The 23,924-nt window shown below is 36.8% G+C and overlaps 1 protein-coding gene across 1 annotated transcript; it reads left to right on the top strand.

The window, feature by feature from the left end:
- Positions 1 to 4,623: 4,623 nt before the first annotated feature.
- DR1 (down-regulator of transcription 1) lies at positions 4,624 to 23,142 on the top strand. The gene is made up of 3 exons (XM_080800988.1): positions 4,624 to 5,579; positions 14,443 to 14,606; positions 22,670 to 23,142. Exons 1-3 carry the CDS (start codon positions 5,360 to 5,362, stop codon positions 22,811 to 22,813), a joined length of 528 nt encoding a protein of 175 aa, XP_080657114.1. The 5' UTR covers positions 4,624 to 5,359; the 3' UTR covers positions 22,814 to 23,142.
- The last annotated feature ends 782 nt before the right edge of the window (positions 23,143 to 23,924 follow it).

Genomic DNA, 23,924 nt, shown 5'->3' with positions numbered 1-23,924 from the left:
AAGTGGTGATGAAAACCAAATACATATGAAAGTGCTTTATATTTTTTAAGTGTTAGAGTGAATATGGTTTTTTTTCCTTTTTTTTTTTTTTTTTAAAGATTTTTATTTATTTGACAGACAGAGATCACAAGTGGGCAGAGAGGCAGGCAGAGAGAGAGGGGGAAGCAGGCTCCCTGCTGAGCAGAGAGCCCGATGTGGGGCTCGATCCCAGGACCCTGGGATCATGACCTGAGCCGAAGGCAGAGGCTTTAACCCACTGAGCCACCCAGGCGCCCCGGTTTTTTTTCCTTTTTAATTGGTAGTTACCATACTGAAAATGGCCTAAGCTTCAGAGTTAAGTAACAGCCTGTTTTTAAATTCCAGCTCCATTACTTATTATCTGTGAGACTTAGAACAAATTAGTAAATCTCTCTAAAACTGTTTTGTATCTGTCAAAACACCTTTTTGTATGGATATCTGAAAATTACGTGAAGCAGGGAATATGAAAACTTCTGGCAGTGCATTAATTCATAAAAAGCATGGATTTGTTATCTTTTGGGCCTAACCTCCTTTTCCTGAAGCATATCCCACTCTGCCTCTTTACAAACCCTATTAAACAGAGGCTACTTGAATTTTCCCAATTTAGACAGTGTACTGCACGATAAACGGATCAACGAATAAATAGTTTCTGCTTCATCATGAGGACATACTCATTTCTTCAAGGCTTAGTTAAAATGTTGAGACCACTCTTAAGTCCTACCCTAATTCCTAATCTGTTTCTGAGGTTAAAAATCATACAATTGTATTTGACTAATTTGTTCTCTTGACTATCTAGGAATCAAACTATCAGGTTCTCCCAGCTCTTTCTGTGAAATAGTTCTTGGAATCACTTTTCTTTTCAATCCTGTTTTGCCATTCCTTCAGTGTAATGATTATTGTTTTTAACAACTGTGACCATTTACGAGCATTGCAGTTCTGGGATAAAGACTTTGTATACATTCTGCCATTTGATATTTAAAACACCCTGTGAAGCAGCTATTCTTATCCTTATTTTATAGATCAGAAAAATCAAGATACAGCTTAGATACACTGCCTAAGTTACGGTTAGTTGAGTGGTAGAGTGGGGACTAAACCCAGATCTGAAGCCAAAGCCTTTGAATGAGTTGGGTTTTTTCAGTTGAGTAGAACAAAAGTTGAGTAGAAAAAATAAGGTTTTTTAGAAAAATATTATAAATATATACAGAAAAATAAAGAACCACAGGAAACTGTTTCATGAAGGTCTACTGTCTATTTTGAAAGCAGAATACACTAACACTCTAGCAATCCAGTTATTTTGTTGGGCTCTCTGACATGAGCGTTTGAGGCCCTAAAGCTTTTCTCCTTATTTCTCTTGCTCTTATTTCCTAACTTCTTCTTCCTTATGTGTTTGGCTCTCTCACTTCTCTCTCACTAATGTATAACACAAATGCTTTACTCCAATTAAGGCGATTCCCTCACTGTTCCAGAACAATTTGTCTCTACAACTTTGTTGAACACACATACTTCCTCCCTTTCTCTCTATCTTTCAAGACTCCTTCATTACTTCTTCCCAATAGCTCCAGTGGATTCTTGAGTGATTACTATGTGTTAAAACCTTTTGCTGACCCATGATGAACCCACAACATGAGTAAGAAATAAATCTTTTGAGATTTATCAAAAAATCCTATCTGAAAAATGGGAGATTAAAATGGTATCTAGCAAATAAAGTCAATCTGAGGATTAAGTGAGATAATACAAATAAAAGTACGTAAGTTAAAAAAAAAAAAGTACTTAAGTTAAGGGACACCTGCCTTCAGCTCCGGTCAGTCGTTCCTAGGATCCGGCCAGCAACGGGCTACCTGCTCAGCCGGAAGCCTTCTCCTTCTCCCACTCCCCCTGCTTGTTTTCCTTCTCTCACTATGTCTCTGTCTCTGTCAAATAAATAAATAAAATCTTAAAAAAAAAATAAAGTACTTAGGTTAAATATAGATAAAGGCACTCAGCACAGTGCTAAGGAAGAAGTATATAATAGATGTTAGTTATTTTTTAAAATTTTCATTATTATCAATTAGCAATTGGTCTGTTAGCAATGACAAATGAACATAATGAAGAGTGTTACTGCTTTTTAAAATGTTAACCTTCAAATTACAAATTTTATAGATTATTGTCAGTAATTTTAGCTGAAAACCTGAGCAGCTATGAATGAACACATTTTAAGATAACTACTATAGAGTTAGCCTACCTCATTATAAGAATAGCTCTTATTTTTTATATATATATATTTTTATATATCTTATATATTTATATATTTCACATTTTTTATATTTTTACATATCTTTTTTTTTTAAATCTTGGAATACCATGAAAAATAATAATGTTTCATATATATGCACTCTAAAACTCTCAAGCTTATTATGGAGACATTATCCTTGTTTTCAAAACTCTATTTACACTAGGGATATATTGTACTATAAATAACAATTTAAATATGGGATCTAGGTTGGCATATTTCATGACATCTCACACTATTTTTAAAAAGATTCTATTCATTTATTTATTTGAATGAGAGGGAGGGAGAGAGGGAGGGAGAGTAAAGGGGGTAAAGGGAGGAGCAGAGGGAGAGGGATAAGCCTATTCCACGCTGAATGTGGAGCCTGAGGAAGGGCTTGATCCCACAGCCCCGAGATCATGACCTAAACTGTTAGACAGTTTAGAGTTAGACATTCAACTGTTAGACAGTTCAGAGTTAGACATTGAATGTCAAGTTAGACATTCAACCAACTGAGCCACCCAGCCGCCCTGACATCTTGCACTATGAAATTTAATTAAATTTTCTCTCTAGCCATATTATGTATGGTTTACTATTGGTTGAAGGCTGCCCAGACCTGATAAAGATAATAATGAGCACTAACATCTATCTTAATTCATTATAATGTTAAAAGTGCTTTTACATACAGTCTCATTTGACTTTGAATCCTGCGAATTATATAATATTTCCATTTCTAGTTGAAGAAATTGATGCTCAGACAGTTACTTGTCTAAAGTAACAAAAAACTGGGACCGCAACCTAGGTCTCTTTACTACATATTTCATGCTTGTGCCATCACAGAACTCTGTGGTAATAAACTATTACTGGAATAAGAACTTCACATGTGCTCTATGGATCTATGTATCATTAGCCTATAAGTCTATGCAGCATAAATGTTATATAAAAAAGCAAGACTGTGATTATGACTTTTTTTTTTTCAGAAATGAGATTTGGGTCAGCAACAACATTGGTAACTCTGGGGAATTTTTTGCTAGCTAGGTTTTTCAGACTAATACACTTGGTAAGGCCAAGATAAATTTAGACAATATGAGTGTTTAAATGGAAAGTAAACTGACTTAACAAAAACACTTCATGAAGTGCCAACATCTGAGCCAAGAGTTTCACATTCCTATTTTGAATACATTTAAAAATACGGTTTTATTAAGGAAATTTCGTTTTGCCTAAACTTAGTATCACCGAAAAACAAGCATCAGTACTTTACAAATTACAGAAATCACAAGTGTACTTGAAAAATCACTAAATGAAAAAAGTAGTTAACTAAAATCTCCAGGTGCCACATCTAGCTCTTAGAAGGAAATAAAACGTTTTAAGGCAACATTTCAAACAAACCAGTTGCTGTCCAATGTAACAAGAACAATGTATCTAAAAGGCCCAAAGTAAAATAAATAAAGAAATAAATAAAGTGCCCAAAGTGACTTAAATGGGATCTTTTACCTTTTCGAAATAGCAACGCCCCACTATTTACAACATAGCCTCTTCTTCCAAATGACAGTACGGCAAATTTTGTGAAGACCTTGACATATACTACAGGCCACTCTGGAGAGAAGCAAAGATAAGAGCTGCTTGATACTTTAACATACTTTTTCGGAAACAGCCTTTCCAGAAGCCAACGTGCACTACACCATGAAAAATGGTTGGGTTGGAACCTCTTAACGTGGCTCATTGCATGCCACTCATTTCCACTACATTGGATCTTACTTCTAGTTTCTCCCTTAGTTATTAGCAGGTCACTTCTCTGAATGTTTCATTTCACATAACACAAGGAAATGGGTAAAGGACCATAAAGAGCTTTGATCCGAACAACGTCTTTTAGATATCCAAAGCCTTTCTTCCGGACGATGGGGTTAGGCACACAACGTTCTGCTTTCCCCCATCTCATTCCTGAACTCAGGCCTCTTTCTTTCAATCCCAATCCCTCCTTAAGGGATAGCAAACAGAGTTCCTCAGGCGAAATCCAGTGCTCCCGTGTCCTCAAACAAGGCTGGGAGGGGGTTTTGAGGCCTCAGCTGGTAGAGATGGTAGAGGTGACCCACCCTCGCCCCATCCCAAGTCTGGCGCCGCAGCCGGAGAGCAAGCGCGTGCTGAGCGAATCTCCGGTACCACGAGGCGCGCGCTCGCCGGGCTGCGGTCCCAGTGAAAAGGTTGGGATTCTGAGGCGCGTGCCGAGACGACAGCAAGCGGAAGCGGCTGCCGGCGAAGACCGACCGATCCCGCCGGGGCTGGTGGGGGAAGGGCTGCAGCCACACCCGGAAGTCGGTCTGCAAGGGAGGGGGGGGATAAGGGGGGGTGAGGCTTCCGGTAGCGCAAAGGGTGTCGGGAGAGGCTTCCAGCAAACCTTCTTCCTTGGCCTCTGGAGGGACCACCGTTGCCGCGGCTTCGGCTTCCACGATCTGCGTTCGGGCAAACGGCCACGGCGGCCGCTACTGTCGCTCCCGTTGTGCCCGGCTCTGTCAGTATTCGTTCCCAGGAGGCCGTCTGGGTTCCAGCAGCGGCCGCGGCCGACATGTTGTGAGGCGGCGGCGCGGGTGTCTGAAGGATGGTTTGGCAGAGGCGGCGGCAGCGGCTGCTGGCGGCGGCGGCAGCGAGGGCTCCGGCTCTTTAGAGCCAAGCCCGCTGAGTGTCCGCCCGGTACCGCGGTGAGGCCAGTGCCCCTGGACCTTGCCTCTGCTCCGGCGCGGTTAGGGACCGGTTAGGCGACAGTGCCCGCTCCTCTGAGGGGACACGAAGGTGGTTCCCCAGTGCTCAAATTTCCGGACCACCTTTGCTTTCTCCTCTCCGACCTGGGCAGTGCTGTCCCCGCAATCCTCAGCCCCCCGACCTCCTTCCCAATTTCGCCCTAAATCTCTCACACGGGTGTTTCCCACCCTCACGAACCGGCTCCTCCCCATCCCCCACCCCCCTTCATTTTCTGCACCCTCTTTTCGCGCTCCTGGGATCACACTTTTGAGGGCAGCCTTTGGAAAATCTTCGCGGAATAGTGGACCAGAGCTGGGGAGTTTTTAAAAGTCGGGGCGCGCGCGAGAGGGAGATACGATGGCTTCCTCATCTGGCAACGATGATGATCTCACTATACCTAGAGCTGCTATCAATAAGATGATCAAAGAGACTCTCCCCAACGTCCGGGTGGCCAACGATGCCCGGGAGCTGGTGGTGAACTGCTGCACTGAATTCATTCACCTTATATCTTCTGAAGCCAATGAGATTTGCAACAAATCAGAAAAGAAGACCATTTCACCCGAGCACGTCATACAAGGTAAGTGGTAGGTGTGGGGTTTTGTTTAAATGAGAGTTGGGGACAGCCTGCTGGTCGCGTGACCCGTTCATGTCAAAGCCTTCATTCCTCTCCCCCGATAAGTACTGGCAGACGAAAAAAGCCACGCGGGCATGGAAGCAGCCGGTCCCTTGAGAAACTCCTGTGTCGTATTATCGTGGTGGTGCTTTCCATCCAGCGAATACCAGTAAGGATGGCAAGCGTTTAGGTCAGCTCACATCCTCCAAAGATAAAGTATTAGTTGCCGTCTCAGTTTACGGCCAGGTAAGCCGAAGCAACAAGAATTTTGCCTGCTAAAGTTGAACCGAGGCAAGACAACTGAGAAGTTGTCTGCCTAAAGTGGAACCTTGATCATGGCATCTGGGAGAGGAACCCAGAGTTCTCCCTTGGAAAGTGAAAATTCAGACAGGAACTTCAAGCATGAGTGGAGGCAGCACCCTTTCCCCACCTGACCTCTTTACCAGTGTAGAGAAAGGGAGAAATTTTCACACATGAGTAAAAGAATTCGGAACATGAATGTGTTCAACGTTGGAAAGTTTGGTGATGTTGAATAAAGATAGTTTATTTTCTGCTTTAAAAATGATTCAGTGGTTCTGCCATTCATCAACTTAATAAAACTCTCCAGTTCTATTCTGTAAGAGAAAGAAGAATTACCTTTATCGTTTCTTCTTCCTTCTTTCCTTCTTTTTCTCTTTCTTTGTTTTTCTTTTGCTTTGCTCTATGGAGATAAATTTTTAAAACTTGGATTGGAAGGTTGTAAGAGATTTTTTTTCATGGAACATTTCCCTGTCCTTTCCTGCTGCCATTCCTATTTAGATGTATATGCTTAAGCTTTTATTGAACAACATTTCTGAAAGTTTCAACTGTTTCTGATCTTAAAAGGATTTAGTCCATTGGTAGGGATTTGGGGGACCACATTCTTATGGTTTGTTTCAGGCACAGGGAGACATATTTACTAGTCCTAATGTTTTGAAACCACTTACAAATACTCTTTATGAAAAAGTTGTATTCAATTTGAGGGGATAATTTGCCTTTAATAAAATTCTAACAATTTCTTGGTTGCTTTTGAAGCCAAAAAATCATGATTAATTTTAATCATTTTAGTAGGCAGGCAGTTGTCTACTATTTTATTTTTTATAATTTAACTTTTTAAAGGTGACTTAACTGTTATTCTGAAGTGAGAACACATCTGCTCGTATTTGCCATGTCCAGTATTTTACTGTCAATATTGACAAAAGAGTTAAATGATTCATTTTTGGTCCTTAATGATGTGTGCAAGGTAGATTTAAATATACTCTGCTATTTCCATTTCAGTACATGAGGAAGGAAAAAAGTCTCTAGGAAAAGCCATATTTGATTTTAAAGCTAGTATTTTTTTCTCCCTGTTTGGTGTGCTGAATACTCTGGGAAGTACAATGAAAGTCAAATTCTTTATTTTTTTGTCTAGTGTTCTATTTTTACATTGTATGTACAATTGTCAAAAGTCTTTTATAAGATTATCCAACACAGATAGCTACAATTTCACTTTACAACTCATGAAAAAAGAAAAAGAATCTTTTATCAACACTGCCTTTCTAATGAAAATTCCACAAGATTTCTAGAGGACCTGCCTAAACATTTGTTTACAACACAGAAGTGGGGATCATTCCAAAAATCTGATAACACATTACACTCTGTCTTCTTGGGGAGTTTGTTCTTTTCTAGGGTATATTTAGATTTCTGATTGACATGGTGGAATAAAAAGTGCAGCAGAAAAAAAAAATGCAGCAGCTGTAGCATGTAGTATGCTAAATAGCTCAACTTTGGAATATGCTAAATTCAGTTTAAGGTGTGAGTCAGAAAGTTCCAGTGAAAGCATTTGCCTTTGTGTACTGAGGATGATTGAATAATTTTTAAAAAGTCATTCATTGGGGGAAAAATAAATCATCCATTGACCTGTTATACTGTTATAAATTAAAGTTTTCTTGGTAACATTGCTGTTGCCCCAATTCTCTCCAGTTAGGGGAATAAAATTTATACATTATAATCTTTTATTAATCTCACATTGCTTAATCATTTTAAAGAATTTTTGTCTTGAGTGGTTACATTTTTAAAAAGAAATCCTTAAGGTGTGTATTTTTTGAGGTATTTAAAATGTGTTTTTAGGGGTGCCTGGGTGGCTCAGTGGGTTAAAGCCTCTGTCTTCGGCTCAGGTCATGATCCCACGGTCCTGGGATCGAGCCCTGGATCATCACGCTCTCTGCTCAGCAGGGAGCCTGCTTCCCCATCTCTCTTTCTCTGCCTGCCTCTCTGCCTACTTGTGATCTCTGTCAAATAAATAAATAAAATAAAATAAAAATAAAAAATAAAATGTGTTTTTACAGAATAATTCTGGAAAGCTTGTGAAATCATGGTAACTATGACATTTTTTATGCTTTTCTGTAAGCATTGATTATTTTAGTTTGTAGGATAGATCCAAGTGGAATAATAATATATATTTAAAGTTGTATGATCTCACATGTTGACGTTCAGATTTTCTAGTAATAAATTTAATGAACTAGATTTTGCTTCAGGACATGTCACTTTTTCACTTGCTACTTTGCTTTACCTTGTTAGAGCAAATTAAACATTTGAGGCAGTTCTGTAGAATGCAAGTTACTAAAGTAGAAATAATTTTATTGCCAGAAAATCTTTGAAATACTTAAATTTTTAAAAAAATTTCTGAATGTTAAACAGCTTATTTTAAGAAAGTGGACTCAGTATTGAAGATCACAGATACACAGAGGGGTTCTAAGCTACAAAAGGTGTTCCTTTTATTTCATTGTCGGTTTCTGTGAACACGTATTCTTTTTTTTTTTTTTAATGTATTTATTTTAGAGAGAGAGAGAGTGCAGGGGAGGGGACAGGCCCCATTGTGGGGCTTGATATCATGACCTGAGCCAAAATGGAGAGTCAGATGCTTAACCAACTGAGCCACCCAGACACCCCTGTGAACACATATTTTTAAATGAATTTTAACATAGTTTGTTGTATTATGGAAAGAACTGACATTAAGAGTTAAGAGTGGCAAGTTCTACACTGGAAAGTCTTTGGGGTTATGCAAATCTGTTAAAAGGTTCCCCATTTATGTATGAATAATACCTAATTGTTTCAGGTATTACTTGAAGTTATTGAGAATCAGTTGAGGTTGAGAACCTTACATGATATGCTGTAATAAATAATAATTTTTTAAATGTATAGTGGTACTGATTGAAACATAAAACTGGAAGTCTGTTATGTTTAATCTTACAGCATGATGCCATTTGTTAAGCCAAAGGGTAAGTAAGGATTTTTTTTTTTTTTAAGATTTTATTTATTTATTTGACAGAGATCACAAGTAGGCAGAGAGGCAGGCAGAGAGAGAGGAGGAAGCAGGCTCTCAGCGAAGCAGAGAGCCCGATGCGGGGCTCGATCCCAGGACGCTGGGATCATGACCTAAGCCGAAGGCAGAGGCTTTAACCCTCTGAGCCACTCTGGCGCCCCTAAGTAAGGATATTTTAAGTGATACTACTTTTTTGCATTTTTAATCTCCTGCTAAATTCTACCCCCCACAACATTTATAACAATAGCAGTGTTATAAATATAATATAAATATAAATATATATTATTTATATAAATATATATTATAAATATAAATATATATTATTATATAAATAATATAAATATAAATAGTAGTGGAAGTTTGAAAAAGTCTCTGAAGATCTGCATTTTCAGCAATTGAGTTGCTCCAAGCTATCTATGTTGAGGATTTTTTTTTTTTTTAATGTTGAAGGATTTTTAAAAATTCCAGTCCCTCTCACACTGGTACTTTTGAAAACACAATAAAAGTGGATCACTAGAAAAACAAAATTTAAAAGACATAAGTAAAAATTCAATTTTTGTTGTTAGATTCAATAGATATAAAATTACTGTCAATTTACTATGAAGGTTCTTTTTTTTTTCTCCAGCTTTATTGAGATATAACTGACATAACATTGTGTAAGGTTAAGGTATACAACATAATGATTTGATATATGTATAAATTGTGAAATGATGCCACACTAAGGTTGGCTAACACATTCATCACCCCGCATAATTACAGTTTTGCTGTGAATGTTCCAAAATGCTTACTTTGATTTTCATATTTAACCCATCACAGACCATTATAAGCAATTCTAGCACAAGTGTGTGGACCACAGTTTGAGTGGATTTGCTCTAAAGCCTAAACCACAGTCTATTTTAGAAAGTGGGTGTGAAGTAGTTTTTAAATCAGAGAATCTGAGTGATTGCAGAGAAGTTGTAATAATAATGGGAATGAGAATGATACAGTATTACCTAAATACTCATGCATACTCATATTTTTTCCAAAGGGACACATTGTATATGGCATTGTACCATTTATCACATAATTAAGTTCTTTTCAAGTTAGGATTTTATTATTTTCCATAAAACTGATACATCTTTGTTTTTTTTTCCTTCTGCCACCCAACAATTACTTTTGAATACTCCTAAGTACTTGGCACTGTATTAGGTACTGCTCAGGATAGAAAGATGGGGGGTACCTGGGTGGCTCAGTGGGCTAAGCCTCTGTCTTTGGCTTGGGTCATGATCTCAGGGTCCTGGGATTGAGCCCCGCATCGGGCTCTCTGCTCAGCAGGGAGGCTGCTTTCGCCTCTCTCTCTGCCTGCCTCTCTGCCCACTTGTAATCTCTTTCTCTGTCAAATAAATAAATAAAATCTTAAAAAAAAGAAAGAAAGAAAGAAAGATGGATGATATTTGGTTCCTGCTCTGCCATCAGTCTCATTATTATCCCAGATTCCCAGGAATGGTGTTCCATAGAGGACATAGTTAAGGGTCTTCAGAAACCTTTGCCAGGCTAATGAGCCAAGAAATCACTTTGGCTTATATTATCCTCTTAATATATTTGAGTGAACTACATCACCCCCCCTTTCCCTTCACATATAAACAAAAGAAAATAGAGAAATATGAGAATGCTATTTTGTGTATTTTTTTTAATATTTTATGTATTTGACAGAGAGAAATCAAAACTAGGCAGAGAGGCAAGCAGAGAGAGAGGAGGAAGCAGGCTCCCTGTGGAGCAGAGAGCCCGATGCGGGGCTCGATCCCAGGACCCTGAGATCGTGATCTGAGCCGAAGGCAGAGGCTTTAACCCACTGAGCCACCCAGGCGCCCCAGTGTTTTGTTTTTTTTTTTAATGAAAAACTTACATTATGCATGTGAAGTACAAAGTAAGTCACACAAAGTCTTATAATAAAATTTTATAAGATTATATCACTTTTTTATAAAATAAGAAAAGACTTAGAATTATTGTTGCTGGGTGGAAGTTGTACCTTTTTTTTTTTTTTTTTTTTAACGTGGTTGTCTTGTTAACATCTGTCTTTCAAATTGAAAATGTGCCAAGTATTTTTTCCCCTAATATACCATACACTTTTCTGGGTATAGTTTTAAAATACATGACAGAGGATAGCAGACAGACCTCTAAGGAGCAAGCGATGTATGTGTTTTAACCACTTTTTTTTTTTTTTTTTTAAATTTTTCTTTTCTGGGTTTTACTCTGAGATCCGTAGAGCCAGGGCCATAACAGTCCATTAAGTCTCTTTATACAAACTAGAAAAAGGCACTTTTTCCTTAAAAGCCTTTACTACCGTCTGCCAGAAAACTGCCATAATAAACATACAAATCCATGTTTACAGTAGGAATGGCCCTTCTTAGATATGGTACTATAGTGGACTGAATAACCTGCACCACTGCAGATGATGGCCCTGCTTATGAGTCATTTCCCTTATCCTTTAAGATTCTCTTTTGTGTAAAATAGGAATGATTATTACTACGTGGTAACAAGTGATGTAAAATATCTCCTTGTTTAGAAGATACTATAACCACTTATGGCTATCTGTTAGCCAAAATGTATTTAAAATTTGGATTAAAGTCAATGTAGTTTTTGAAATTAAAGTTATGGCTCTTCCTTTTGAGCCATTTTCTTGAGAGTATAGATTTGTATATGGAAGCTCTTTGAATAATATTAAATATTAGCCTTGGATTCACTCGAAAATTTTTTGAAGGCAGTGTTCTCAACCTTAGATGTTTTTTAAAGGTGAGTTCTTTGTTTTCTTTTTAATTTGTAACTCAAGCCGTCCATGGTTAAACATAGTTTGGATTGGATTTTTTTGATGTTTTGATATTTTGATATTTTGAAGAGTTGTCTCCATTGTATTTGTTAATTTTATAAATTTAATATTTTATATTATAAACATATTCATTTAACTTGAATTTAGTGTAATAATGCATATCTCTACATATATTTATGTCTTGTACACTTATCAGGGCACTCTTTTATTTTTTTAATTAATTTTTTTTTTTGTAGAGCACTCTTCTAAATGTAAGAAAAAAAAAAGATGAATAATATATAGTCCAAGTGGTTAAGTGAATCTTATGTGCTAGACACTGTTAAATGCCTTAGATTACTTGTTGATCTCACAATCCAAAAATAATAAAAATATAATAGTATGAGCCATCCTTTGTTCTAGGTTCTTTGTTTATATTAGTTCATTTATTCTTCACAGTAACCTGATCTGATGAGATATGGGTACTGTTCTTGTTTTAGAGGCACAGGTGAAGGAACTTATCTAGGGTCACACAGCTGATAAGAGGCAGAGCTGGGATCAGTCTCTGGTAGCCTTAGGGCCTGCGTGTATAACCACTGTACTGCATATGTTTTAGGAAGATATTAAATAGATGCTACTCTCAAGGAAGGAAAACTGAAGCTTAGAGATATATATCCAAGGTTATATGAATATATTGACAACCAAATTTCTAAGATATCTGTCTGATTTTACAATGGGGAGATTAATTCTGTTTAGGAGGATCTGGCAAACTTGATTTGAGCCATGAATACATTATCATCAGTATGAATATGGGAAACTGAGGTCTGCTGGGAAACACTGAGCTGTCAGATTTAGCATAAGTATGTAGGGACTTAATGGTAGAAATAAAGATGGAATGGTACGTGGGGCTACTTAGGAAATAAGCCTTTCTTCAGAATATGAGAGGAAACCATAAGCCATTTTTGGTATTGTCTCCAGCCAATATTACTGAAAATATACTATTATGTTCATGCCTTTAAAAAAGAGAATAGGGGCGGCTTGGTGGCTCAGTGGGTTAAGGCGTCTGCCTTCTGCTCAGGTCATGATCCCAGGGTCTTGGGATCAAGCCCCGCATCTGGCTCTCTGCTCAGTAGGGAGCCTGCTTCCCTTCCTCTCACTCTCTCTCTGCCTGCCTCTCTGCCTACTTGTGATCTCTCCCTGTCAAATAAATTAATTAATTTTTAAAAAAGAGAATAAAAGAAAAACTTTGGCTTCTATCACTGACAATAATCCATCTGTCAATTCAGGTAAAAAATGCAAGTTGCCTAATCTTCACTTAATTTTTTGCTATACCCCAAGCTCCTTGAGGCCAAGAATTATGTGGTGGTTACTTTGATATACAGAGCTCAGAGTAATGCATTACTGAAGTTTTTGGGGGGGGGGGGTGCAAAGAGGGGCAGTAAGTTAATATAATTAAAATTCAAATAATAGTACTATGCTTTTTTGCATCAGATTATTTCTAAAGAAGGTTGACACAAACAGCTTAGTATTTGAAGTAATTAAAGTTATTTATCAGTTCAAAATGTCTTAAAAACCATAGCTTACACAGGAGGGAATGTGTATTCATAAAGGTGTATTTGGTATCCTCCCTGAAAAGCAAATCCCTGATGTTAGAATTCAGGGCATCTTTACTGAGGTCACTCTGGTTCACAACATCATAATTGTTGAAAAACTACAAGAACTGATGAACTAATTTAAGTTCATGTGCTATGTTTTTCACTACCTATATTTCATCATTGGGTCAGAAAACAAAAGTGCCTTTGGGGCACTTATCAACAGATAGAAAACTATAAAATATAACTTTTAATTACTCTAAGCCAAAAGGAAACTTAATGCTTTGTCTCGATTACAGAAGGCATTTAGAAAGTGCATTATTGTAAAATTTTCTTTCTAAATGTGAAAAAATGAGAATTTTTTGTTAATGCTTCTATCTTTATAGTTTTCCTTTATCCCGATTTTCTGCCACATCACTTGAAATGTTTTTATAGTGCTTCCTGTTAAGTTTTATTTTCAAGGGAAATTTGTTGGCTGAATATAAAGCTGAATTTCATAAGTTATTTCCACCAGGATTTCTTAAACTTGGCAGTTTGAGTGTTTTTGCTAAAAATAGTTTTCTGTTGATATATTGTACAAAAGAACTTATCTATTCTTTCATACTATCCTACCAAAACTTAGAACATGTGTTACCAGCCTACTTTTTCTAAGCCAAATGGCACAAAATATGTTATTAACAAATAGATTCCAGTTATTTCCCTTTTTTTGTATTCTTTGACAAAGTGACTGAGTTAATGATGTTTGATTTACTGTGAGTGGTATAGGAAAAATGTTTTCTTACTAAAAGCACATGTTCTTACCTTGGACTTTTTTTTATAGGAAGTGTTTTGGTTTTTAAAAAATTAGAAAAGAAAAAGTAAAAGGTGTATGCTGTTAAATGTCCCTCAAATTTTATCTAATTTGCAATTTAATATTAAGAAAGTTGATAAAATAGATTTAGCCATTCAGCTAGTTGCTGTGCAACTATAAAATAGGTAAAATTATTAAGAGAAAGCTACCTGCTCCCCCTACCAAAAAAAACCCACAAAGAGTTAATGTTACATTAATATTAACAAAAGTTAATGTTCTGTAGATGGGAAAAAGACTAAATTTCATCACTCTTTCATGTTTTCCTATTTTCATTTCCCTAGCACTAGAAAGTTTGGGCTTTGGCTCTTATATCAGTGAAGTAAAGGAAGTCTTACAAGAATGCAAGACTGTAGCGTTAAAAAGAAGAAAGGCCAGTTCTCGTTTGGAAAACCTTGGCATTCCTGAAGAAGAATTATTAAGACAGCAACAAGAGTTATTTGCAAAAGTAAGTAATGCATTTTAAATTATTTTCATCTGAGTCCTACCCTGTTCGCTAACAGAAATCTTACTGGTTTCTGAAATCATTTCCTAAAATCAACATACATACCCAGAGGATTTTCTTTCTGTGGCTCATTGTTTGATCATAGTCTGATGTTTAGATCTAACTAACCGGTTTGACTCTGGTCAGTTATTTACTTCATATAAAAGTAAATATTTGTAGCAACCTGTTTTCTAAGGAGAATAACTTCAAATAACTACTGAGATTTTACTTTGATGGGTTTTATTTTTCTTTTCAGACTACTACCCACTTAAAAGCATGAAAAGTATACTTAAACATTCATAAAATTTAAAACGATGGACTGGTGAGAAAATACTATATCAAATTTTATGAGTAGCATATGAGGGAAATTTGATAAATATCTATTTTATAGTTAAAGTAAGTTTTTTAAGTTTAAATTCAGTTAATCAACATAGAGTTTCAGATGTAGAATCCATCATTAGTTTCAGACGTAGAATTCGGTAATTTCATCAGTTGCATGTAACACCTAGTGTTCATCACATCATGTGCCCTCCTTAATGCCTGTCATCCTAGTTAATTTAAGTTTTTAACACACCTTTAAAACAAACATTCTGGGGATGCCTGGGTGGCTCAGTCGGTTTAGTGTCTGCCTTTGGCTCAGATCATGATCCCAGGGTCCTGGGATCGAGTCCCACCCTGGGCGCCTTACTCAGTGAGGAGCCTGCTTCTCCCTCTGCCTGCCACTCCCCCTGCTTTGTGCTCTCTCTCTCTCTCTGACAAATAAATAAATAAAATCTTTAAAAAAAAATAAAACATTCTAATCCTAAAAAATTGAAGGACTAGTAGAACAGAGAAAGGGAGAAAACTTTTTTTTCTTATTAAAGTTCTAATTACCAGTTTGTAAAGGATTAGCACCAAGTACTAATATTCCTCTATTTTATTTTTTAATATTCCTCTATTTAAAAATAAAAAAGGAAAAAAATTTAAAAAATAAAAATAAAAAAGGAAGGGAGAGGATGAAGTTTTTTCCCCCCACTAAGTTTTGGCCTCTCGTTTGAAATTGTAAGGCAATTTTGGGTTGAATAGAAAAGGTGAGATTTCCTACCGTTTATTGTAGTTACCATTAGAACTGAGAAAGTATCATTTCCATACCTGATCTCTTTGTAGTAATAACAATCAGTTGGGCTTGACTTGAATAACATTTGAATTTTAAGTGTTGTCAGGTACTACGCACTAGAAATGGTTTAAATTCATAAGAAAAATAAAAGTTTACTGACATTTATTGAGTTCTAACCATGTGTTAATCATGTTGCTAATTAATTTACCTGTGTTTTTTTAATCCTCAAAACAACCTACAAGGTAAGTACTAAAGAGTTACTAAAAGCTTTTGATGCAGGCATGAACACAAGCAATTTATAATCCGTATGAATATGAGGTTACAAAGACAGATGATGATTAAAAAAATTAATGGCTATTATTTATTGATTCTCTGCTATTGCAGATCACCTAGAGAGTTCCAAATTAGATTTTTTTTTTAAGAGAGGGAGAGCGTGGGGAGGGACAGAAGGGGAGGGAGAGAGAGAATCTTAAATAGGTTCCATGACAGCACGGAGCCTGACTCAGATCTCTTTTTCACAACTCTTGAGATCATGACCTGAGCCAAAATCAAGATGCTTAACCGACTAAGCCACCCACATGCCCCCTCAAATTAGATATTTGATGAAAGGAAAAAGATTCTCTGTTAGATAATTTACATACTTTGCAGAGTTTTTATAAATATGAATAAAATAAATGTAAATTTTATTATACCCATTTACACACTAAGAAACAGATTCAGAGATGGAGAAACTTGCATGAGATTGTACATTCATTTGTTCTACATATAATTACTGAAGTCCTCACTACTTACCAGACCTCGTGCTAAATGCTAGGCTTATAATAGTATACAAAAGGGACATGGTTCTTGCTATTCTGAAACGTAGTTTATGGGAAAGGATTGAGTTAAATAAATAAAACAGGTAAGTTCATATAGTTAGGAAATGTTGGAGTCTAAACTCAAAACTCATGTCTTCTGACTCCAAAACTTACTCTTTCTTCATTACCATGCTAATGTTCTAGCCACCATTTTGTCTGCTTAACTATTTTGGAACTTTTAAGTGGAATAAACCTTATCCTTTCCAGGGCAAAAAGAAGAATAAAAGAAATCTGCCAAATCTGTCTTTACTTTTCTATCCTTGTCATCTGTTTTTTCCTCTTTCTTATTTCCCTTCTTTCTTGCCCTCATCTATGGAGTCATGATCCCTTAGTATTTCTTTGCTCTTGTGAGAAGATCATCATAGAGAGAAAATTATAGCACCTATCTAGTACTTCTTCCCCAAAGCACAAAGCAATTCAGTTCAAAATATGAAAGGAACTGTTAAGTAAATATAGTATCTTTTTCATCAGTTTCATTTCATTTCATCTTTTAGACTTTATTTTAAATACTAAAACAATAGCAACCTCATTTGAAGCTGTCTTCCAGCTGCTGGCAACAAGTATTTGGAAAGGGGGAACCATTAGTATTCTGAAATTAAGGTTAACCGTAAATTATAAATGAGTCATTTTAGTATTTGGGAGTGAGATTCTTTAAACATAGTGAAACCCTCCAAAGGAAGAAGTGAATTAGGAAGTAGACACCTACTCTCTTTCACACTCCTGTTTTAGAAAAAAAAAATACTTGGGGTACAGTGGAGAAGAGGAAAGAGGGGAAAAAAATTACAAAAAGTACTACTGAAAATTTTAGTTTGTGAAAATGAATATAAATAAAATTTATCAATCAACAAAGATTTTAAAGGCACGGAAATGTTTTAGTGTCCAGGCAGCAAAGTATGGTTGCTAATATGGGGCCTTGGTACTTAAAAGTCAGTTAAATTTTAATTGTAACCAGTACATGTCTTTGCAGATCACTGAATAAACTATAAGATCAAGCGCCTTTTGCAATTAGACTTGTGTAGAAACCTGAAATTATTTGAGTTTTTTTCCTGTGCCATGAAATTATACCTATTTATAGTTGATTAAGGCACAGAGTAGGTATTCTTAAGTTTATTAAATTCAAATATTTGGTTTGCCCTATAATTTTCTTATGAACTCTTTTTTTTAATGTTTTATTTATTTGTTGACTTATTTGGGAGAGAGAGTGTGCATGAGCGAGAAAGAACGCAAGTGGGGAAAGGGGCAGAGGGAGAGGGAGAAGCAAACTTCCTGCTGAGCAGGGAGCCTGATGTGGAACTCCATCCCAGGACCCTGGGATCATGACCTGAGCCAAAGGCAGATGCTTAACTGGCCAAGCCACCAACGTGCCCCATTACGAACTCTTAAAATGTTTTTCATGAAGCACTCTTGGTCTGTTTTACACTCCAGGTACTCCTGCTGTAAAAACAAATATGCCTGGGTGTTAGAATAACTATTTTCCATACTTTTTAAATAAAAATGGATGAAAGTGGTGATGAGAATATCTGATTTTCTAAACAAAAAAAGTTTTTGTCTTGTAGGACAGGTATATAGGTACACTAACAACTATAACATGAAGCTGACTGTTTCATGAAGGTGTAAAAAGATCCCAAGGACAGAGACATCACATTAGATTTGGGCAGTGTAAGAGTGTGCCAGTTATTTTGTATGTGAATGCTAATACAAATTTAAACCCAAGCCGACTTCATCACATATCTCCTTATGAATGTTGACAATGGAAGGAATACCTTGCCTGTAGTATAATATCAGTTCTGGACTGAAAAGCTGGGGAAGAAAATTTTCTTTTTTGTGTAACTCAGAAAAACAGCTAGTGTGCAGTTTTCTTGTTGACCTCAGCAGATGAACTGAGCTGATAGTGTTAATTCACATTCAAGAAATTATCTGAATCTTGATTTATGTAGATTCGTGATCCACATGCAATATTAACTAAATTGGATAGCTTTTGGGACTCCAGGGTGGCTCAGTCGGTTAAGCGTCTGCCTTTGTGTCAGGTGGTCCTGGGATCAAATCCCACATCAGGCTCCCTGCTCAGCAGAAAGCCTGCTTTTCCCACTGCCTGTCACTCCCTCTGCTTATAGTCTCTCTCTCTGAAAAATAAGTAAATAAAATCTTAAAAAAAAAATTTGGATAGCTTTTACATTTTCACATGTGTACATAGGCTCTCCCCACCCTCTTCAATATCCATTAGTTATTGAACTTCGTAAGCTGGCATTGAAACATTACAATGTTTTGTTGTAGCATTTGATGGAGAATCTTTTATATACACTTGTAGTAGGTGAGAAGTAAACCAAATTGCAAATCCTTTTTTTAATCCTTGAATCTTAAACTATAATACTAAGGTTTTGGGGTGCCTGGGTGGCTCAGTCAAACAAGCATTTGCCTTCAGCTCTGGTCATGATCCCAGGGTTCCTGGGATTGAGTCCTGCATCAGGCTTCCTGCTTAGTGGGATTGAGTCCTGCATCAGGCTCCCTGCTTAGTGGGGAGTCTGCTTCTCTCTCTGCCCCTCCCCCCTGCCCATGCTGTCTCATGCTCTCTCTCTCTATCTCTAATAAATAAATGAAATCTTTAAAAAAAACCTAAGGTTTTGGTCCAAATTAAATAAAGTAAGTTATACATTGCATTCTGTTACCCAATATGAGTGTATTTTTATAAACATAATTATGTTTGAAGTTTTAAAAAGAAAAAACATCATGCACCAGTTACTAAAGTTTTCTTGGGCTGAAACCCATCTTTCTATTATTTGATTTGTGACCAGGCCTAGTACTTTGCAAACCGAATTTCTGCTTTTCTTGCAGACTTCCTTACAGACTCTGCTGCCAGTAGGGGGTTCTGGAGGGAGATTGCCAGGCTGAAGGAGAAGGCAGCCCTTGAACTCCTTTCTTTTACTTCCTGTTGGCTTCAAGCTGAATAACCTACTAGTGCTTCTTCATTCTGGCTGCATCAGTTTTTTTTGTTTTTTTTTTCCCCCCCTGTAGCAGGACCTGGATCCAGTTCTTTAATTGTTACAGAGCCAGCCTAAACATTCATTCTCTTCTTCAGGGATGTGGGTCTCAAACCTTGAGTCACTCTACAAAGCTCAGAGATGCTTTTAGCAGCCAATCTATGCCCCTTCTTCAAAGGTCTAAGTTTCAGTTCCATGGATTGTTCCTTTAAACTTCTGAGTTTTAAAAATTTCAGCCTCTTCCTTTGTTGCCCCAGTTTTAGGGATGGTGGCTGGTTTTGGTAGTTACCAGTCACATGATGTCTTAGTGTTCTTTTTTTGCCTTTTCAATGATGTAGTTACCAGCTTTATACTTAGTTAACAATCCTTTATATTTCCTTCTCTCTGTTCCCCTAACTAGTGTGACTTCTATCTTGATTAGATTCTGAATGATACAGTTAGGAATCAGGAAAAGACTCAATGGATAAAATAGTATTTCAGTTTGAGTTGAAGGAAGAGTGAAATTTTGGTAGGTGAAAATTAGGAAATTTCAAATGGAATGAATATCAGCATGAGTTAAGGTAGTGAAAATGGGAGGGTATGGTGTATCTGGGAAATATTTTATGTTCTAAGTTTTCTTGGAGTACCAAGTATATATTACAAAAGTTGATTTTGAAGATAGGTTGGGGCAGGCAGTAATTTTGAGGACCTTGAACTCTAGGCTGAGAAATTGGACTTAATTGGTATAACAAATGATTTTTTTTAAGTATAATAATGGCCTGATTAGAATTCTCCTTTAGAAATGTTTAGATTATGGGGCGCCTGGGTGGCTCAGTGGGTTGAAGCCTCTGCCTTCGGCTCAGGTCATGATCCCAGAGTCCTGGGATCGAGCCCCGCATCGGGCTCTCTGCTCTGCGGGGAGCCTGCTTCTCCCTCTCTCTCTGCCTGTCTCTCTGCCTACTTGTGATCTCTCTCTGCCAAATAAATAAATAAAATCTTTAAAAAAAAAAAGAAATGTTTAGATTATAAATTCATGACAGATTATTAAGAAAAGTTAGGAATGTACATGGTAATCTTAATGTTAGAGTTATCCTGAGTATTAACATTTCCCTACCAAATATTCATTCAGAAAATAGTGGACACCTATGTGTTGGTAATGCAACAAAGGGTATGAAAATAGTGTCTATTCTCAAGTCTAGTGTAGAAAAAAGATAATATGCTCAGGTAATTAAAGAATAGATAGGTATAGGAATGCATAGAGAATTATAGCATATGAAATAGAATATGCAATATTACCTAGAAGGATCAAGAAAGACCAATTTCTATTTGAAATGATAACTAGGAATTGGCCATGCATAAAGGAAGGTGGAAGATAGGAGCCAGGCTTAAGGAACAATTTTGAGAAAAGGCAGAGAAGGAGAAACAGCATTGTTTTGGTAGAAGCCAATGGGAAATTATATGATCCTTTCAAGAACACATTCATGGGACGCCTGAGTGGCTCAGTGGGTTGAGCTGCTGCCTTCGGCTCAGGTCATGATCCTAGGTCCTGGGATCGAGTCCCGCATTGGGCTCCTTGCTTGATGGGGAGCCTGCTTCTCTCTCTGCCTCTGCCTGCCACTCTGCCTGCTTGTGCACGCGCTCGCTCGCTCTCTCTCTCTCATAAATAAATAAATAAAATCTTTAAAAATTAAAAAAAAAAAAACACATTCATTTTTTTCCCTCTTGTGGGATTTTTCTGTGAGTGGATGAAATTAAGTTGGGAAAGAGCTTTAGCTGTTGCCAATAGTGTGTGTAATGCATATGTTTGTATCTTAGTTTCTAAAATTATTAAGAATAGGGGCACCTGGGTGGCTCAGTCAGTTAAGTGTCTGCCTTTGGCTCAGGTCATGATCCCAGGGTCCTGGGATCGAGCCACATCAGGTTCCCTGCTCAGCAGGAAGCCTGCTGCTCCCTCTCCCACTCCCCCTGCTTGTGTTCCCTCTCTCACTGTGTGTCTCTCTCTCAAGTAAATAAATAAAATCTTTAAAAATAAAATAAAATTACGAAGAATAAAGCTTTAGAATGTAAAGCTTTATTTATTTATTTATTTATTTTTATCTCTCTCTATCTATCTATTTATTCAGAGTAGGCTCCATGCCCAGTGTGGGGCTTGAACTCCTGATCCTGAGATAAAGAGTTGCATGCTGTACTGATTGAGCCAGCCAGGTGCCCTCATTTCTAAAAATTCTGTGATGGTTGTTGGGGGGGATATATATCAGATGAATGGATTTTAACTTTCTCACTTAAATTCAGTCCTGGATAAATGCCTTTTCTCTAGTGTGTGTATGGGAAGGGTGTACGTGTGTGTATATTTATGGGGATGGGGACAGAAGATAAATGTGTGTATAGGGTAGGGAACTGTGAAAGAAACTCAAACATCGGAGTGCCTGAGTGGCTCAGTCGGTTAAGTATCCAGCTCTTGATTTTGGCTCAGGTCATGATCTCAGGGTTGTTAGAGACCCCGGTCAGCTCTGTGCTCAGGGCAGAGTCTACTTATCCCTCTCCCTCTGCTCTTCCCCGGCTTGAGTGCCTCAAATAAATAAATACCTTAAAAAAAAACAAACAGAAAAACCCCTTAAACATCAAGGTAGCTATTGCATTCATGTATAGTACTCCTCCTTAAGAGTTAGAGGTACTATACTAGACACTTAAGCCACAGAAATAATTTTTAGATTGAAAAGTGTTTACATGTTATCTGTAAGTTGAGAGGACAGAAGAATCAAGTGAAACAAAAGGAATGAGAAGCGGAGAAAGGAACCGAAGAGAGGACATTGTGATTTTTCTACCAGCGTTTTCCACTTCAGTTGAGCCAAAGGTCATAAAATTATGTGGCATAAAGGGGACTGTTTATAAAAGAACCAAGTATTGCAAAATGTCCTTATTTGACAGAGAGGCAGTCATCTATATATTCTTATGTAGTTCATGTTTTCCAGATGTATAACAATTACAGAGTGTTTGGAAAATAATCCAAATTTGATGATTAAGTCTGTAATTGGCTTACTTTATATTTAACCACAGTGTATATATTGTGAGTTTTAAAAAATATATATTATTTGTTTTTATGTTTTTGGTGTTTAGGCTAGACAGCAACAAGCAGAATTGGCCCAGCAGGAATGGCTTCAGATGCAGCAAGCTGCTCAACAAGCACAGCTTGCTGCTACAGCCAGTGCATCTAACCAGGCAGGATCTTCTCAGGATGAAGAAGATGATGATGATATCTGAAATTTACCAGCTGAGTTTCTGTTTCCTCTATAAATGTTTCTCCCTGCACAAGAAAACAGTGAAAGAAATGCTTATCTGTAATTTTGTATGCATTTTGGTGGACTTGCCATTGGTATTCTAGGGATGTCTGTTAAGTTTCATCTATTGTGTGCTATTCATGTAAAAACTGTCTCTTTGAACTATTGAAAATTTAAGGTTCAGTATAATATCAATTTTGAATTTTTAATGGTGTTTATGAAATTTTAGATAGCAGTGAGTCCTTTATTTGATCAATAAACAGTGTTACAGAAAATGTCAAGTTTATAAAATACAGTGAAATTTATACATACAGAAACTCTAAATCTGCATTTGCATTTCCTCTGCCCTTTTAACTAAACTAAAAATTGGGAATTTTAAATTATTGGGGGGAGGGTGTTGTGTGATGCAGTAGATGTTAGATCAGGTTGGTGAAAAAACAAAGAGTTCAGTTTTGTAGTATCTGAATTTTTTGTCTTTTAAAATGAGTATATATATATATATATATATATATAGGCAGTAAATATATATGCTCAGATAAATATACTTGTTTAAAGAAATCTCAAAACATTCGAAAACTAGGACGGAGTATGTTCAATAGTTGTATAAATTCAGTGGGTTATGTTTTTGATTTTGTTTTTGTTTTATGTAGAGGTAAAAACTACAGTTTTATTATGGCATAATTCATCTTGAGCTATGCTATTTACATTTCAGAGACTGCCCAATTTTGAGGATTGTCATGATTCTTACTATTTCACTCCAATAATTGTTAATAGTATTACTTGCTTATTCCATCCATGTTTATTGGACCTTGTGAAACAGTTGCTTAATGGAGATTCATGAATATTCCAACCTTTGCTGGGGGAAGAAATGAAAGTTAATAAGCATGCTTACTGTAAAAGAGGGATTTTTTTTTTGTAATTTAACTTGTAGTTATAGTTTACTTATTGTTTGTTTTAGCATTACTTTTACATTTTCTTGACTAGATGGCCTAGAGTGTCCAATGCTTCCTTTTGAAATGGCATCATTGCCTCCATCATAATTGAGTGATAGCTTTAAAAATGATTGGCTTTATTTTGTTTAAGAAAGCATGTCA

Source organism: Martes martes (genome assembly GCF_963455335.1).
Source record: "Martes martes genome assembly, chromosome: 4".
Classification (NCBI taxonomy): Eukaryota; Metazoa; Chordata; class Mammalia; order Carnivora; family Mustelidae; genus Martes; species Martes martes.
Note: the sequence above shows the minus strand (reverse complement) of the source record. Positions and strands in the feature narration are given on the sequence as shown.

Bases quoted from the DNA above. Each gene is read 5' to 3' on its own strand.
- DR1 (XM_080800988.1), top strand. From the start codon at position 5,360: ATGGCTTCCTCATCTGGCAACGATGATGATCTCACTATACCTAGAGCT. The intron at 5,580-14,442 runs GTAAGTGGTAGG...TCATTTCCCTAG, and splicing joins ACCCGAGCACGTCATACAAG to CACTAGAAAGTTTGGGCTTT. The intron at 14,607-22,669 runs GTAAGTAATGCA...TTTGGTGTTTAG, and splicing joins AACAAGAGTTATTTGCAAAA to GCTAGACAGCAACAAGCAGA.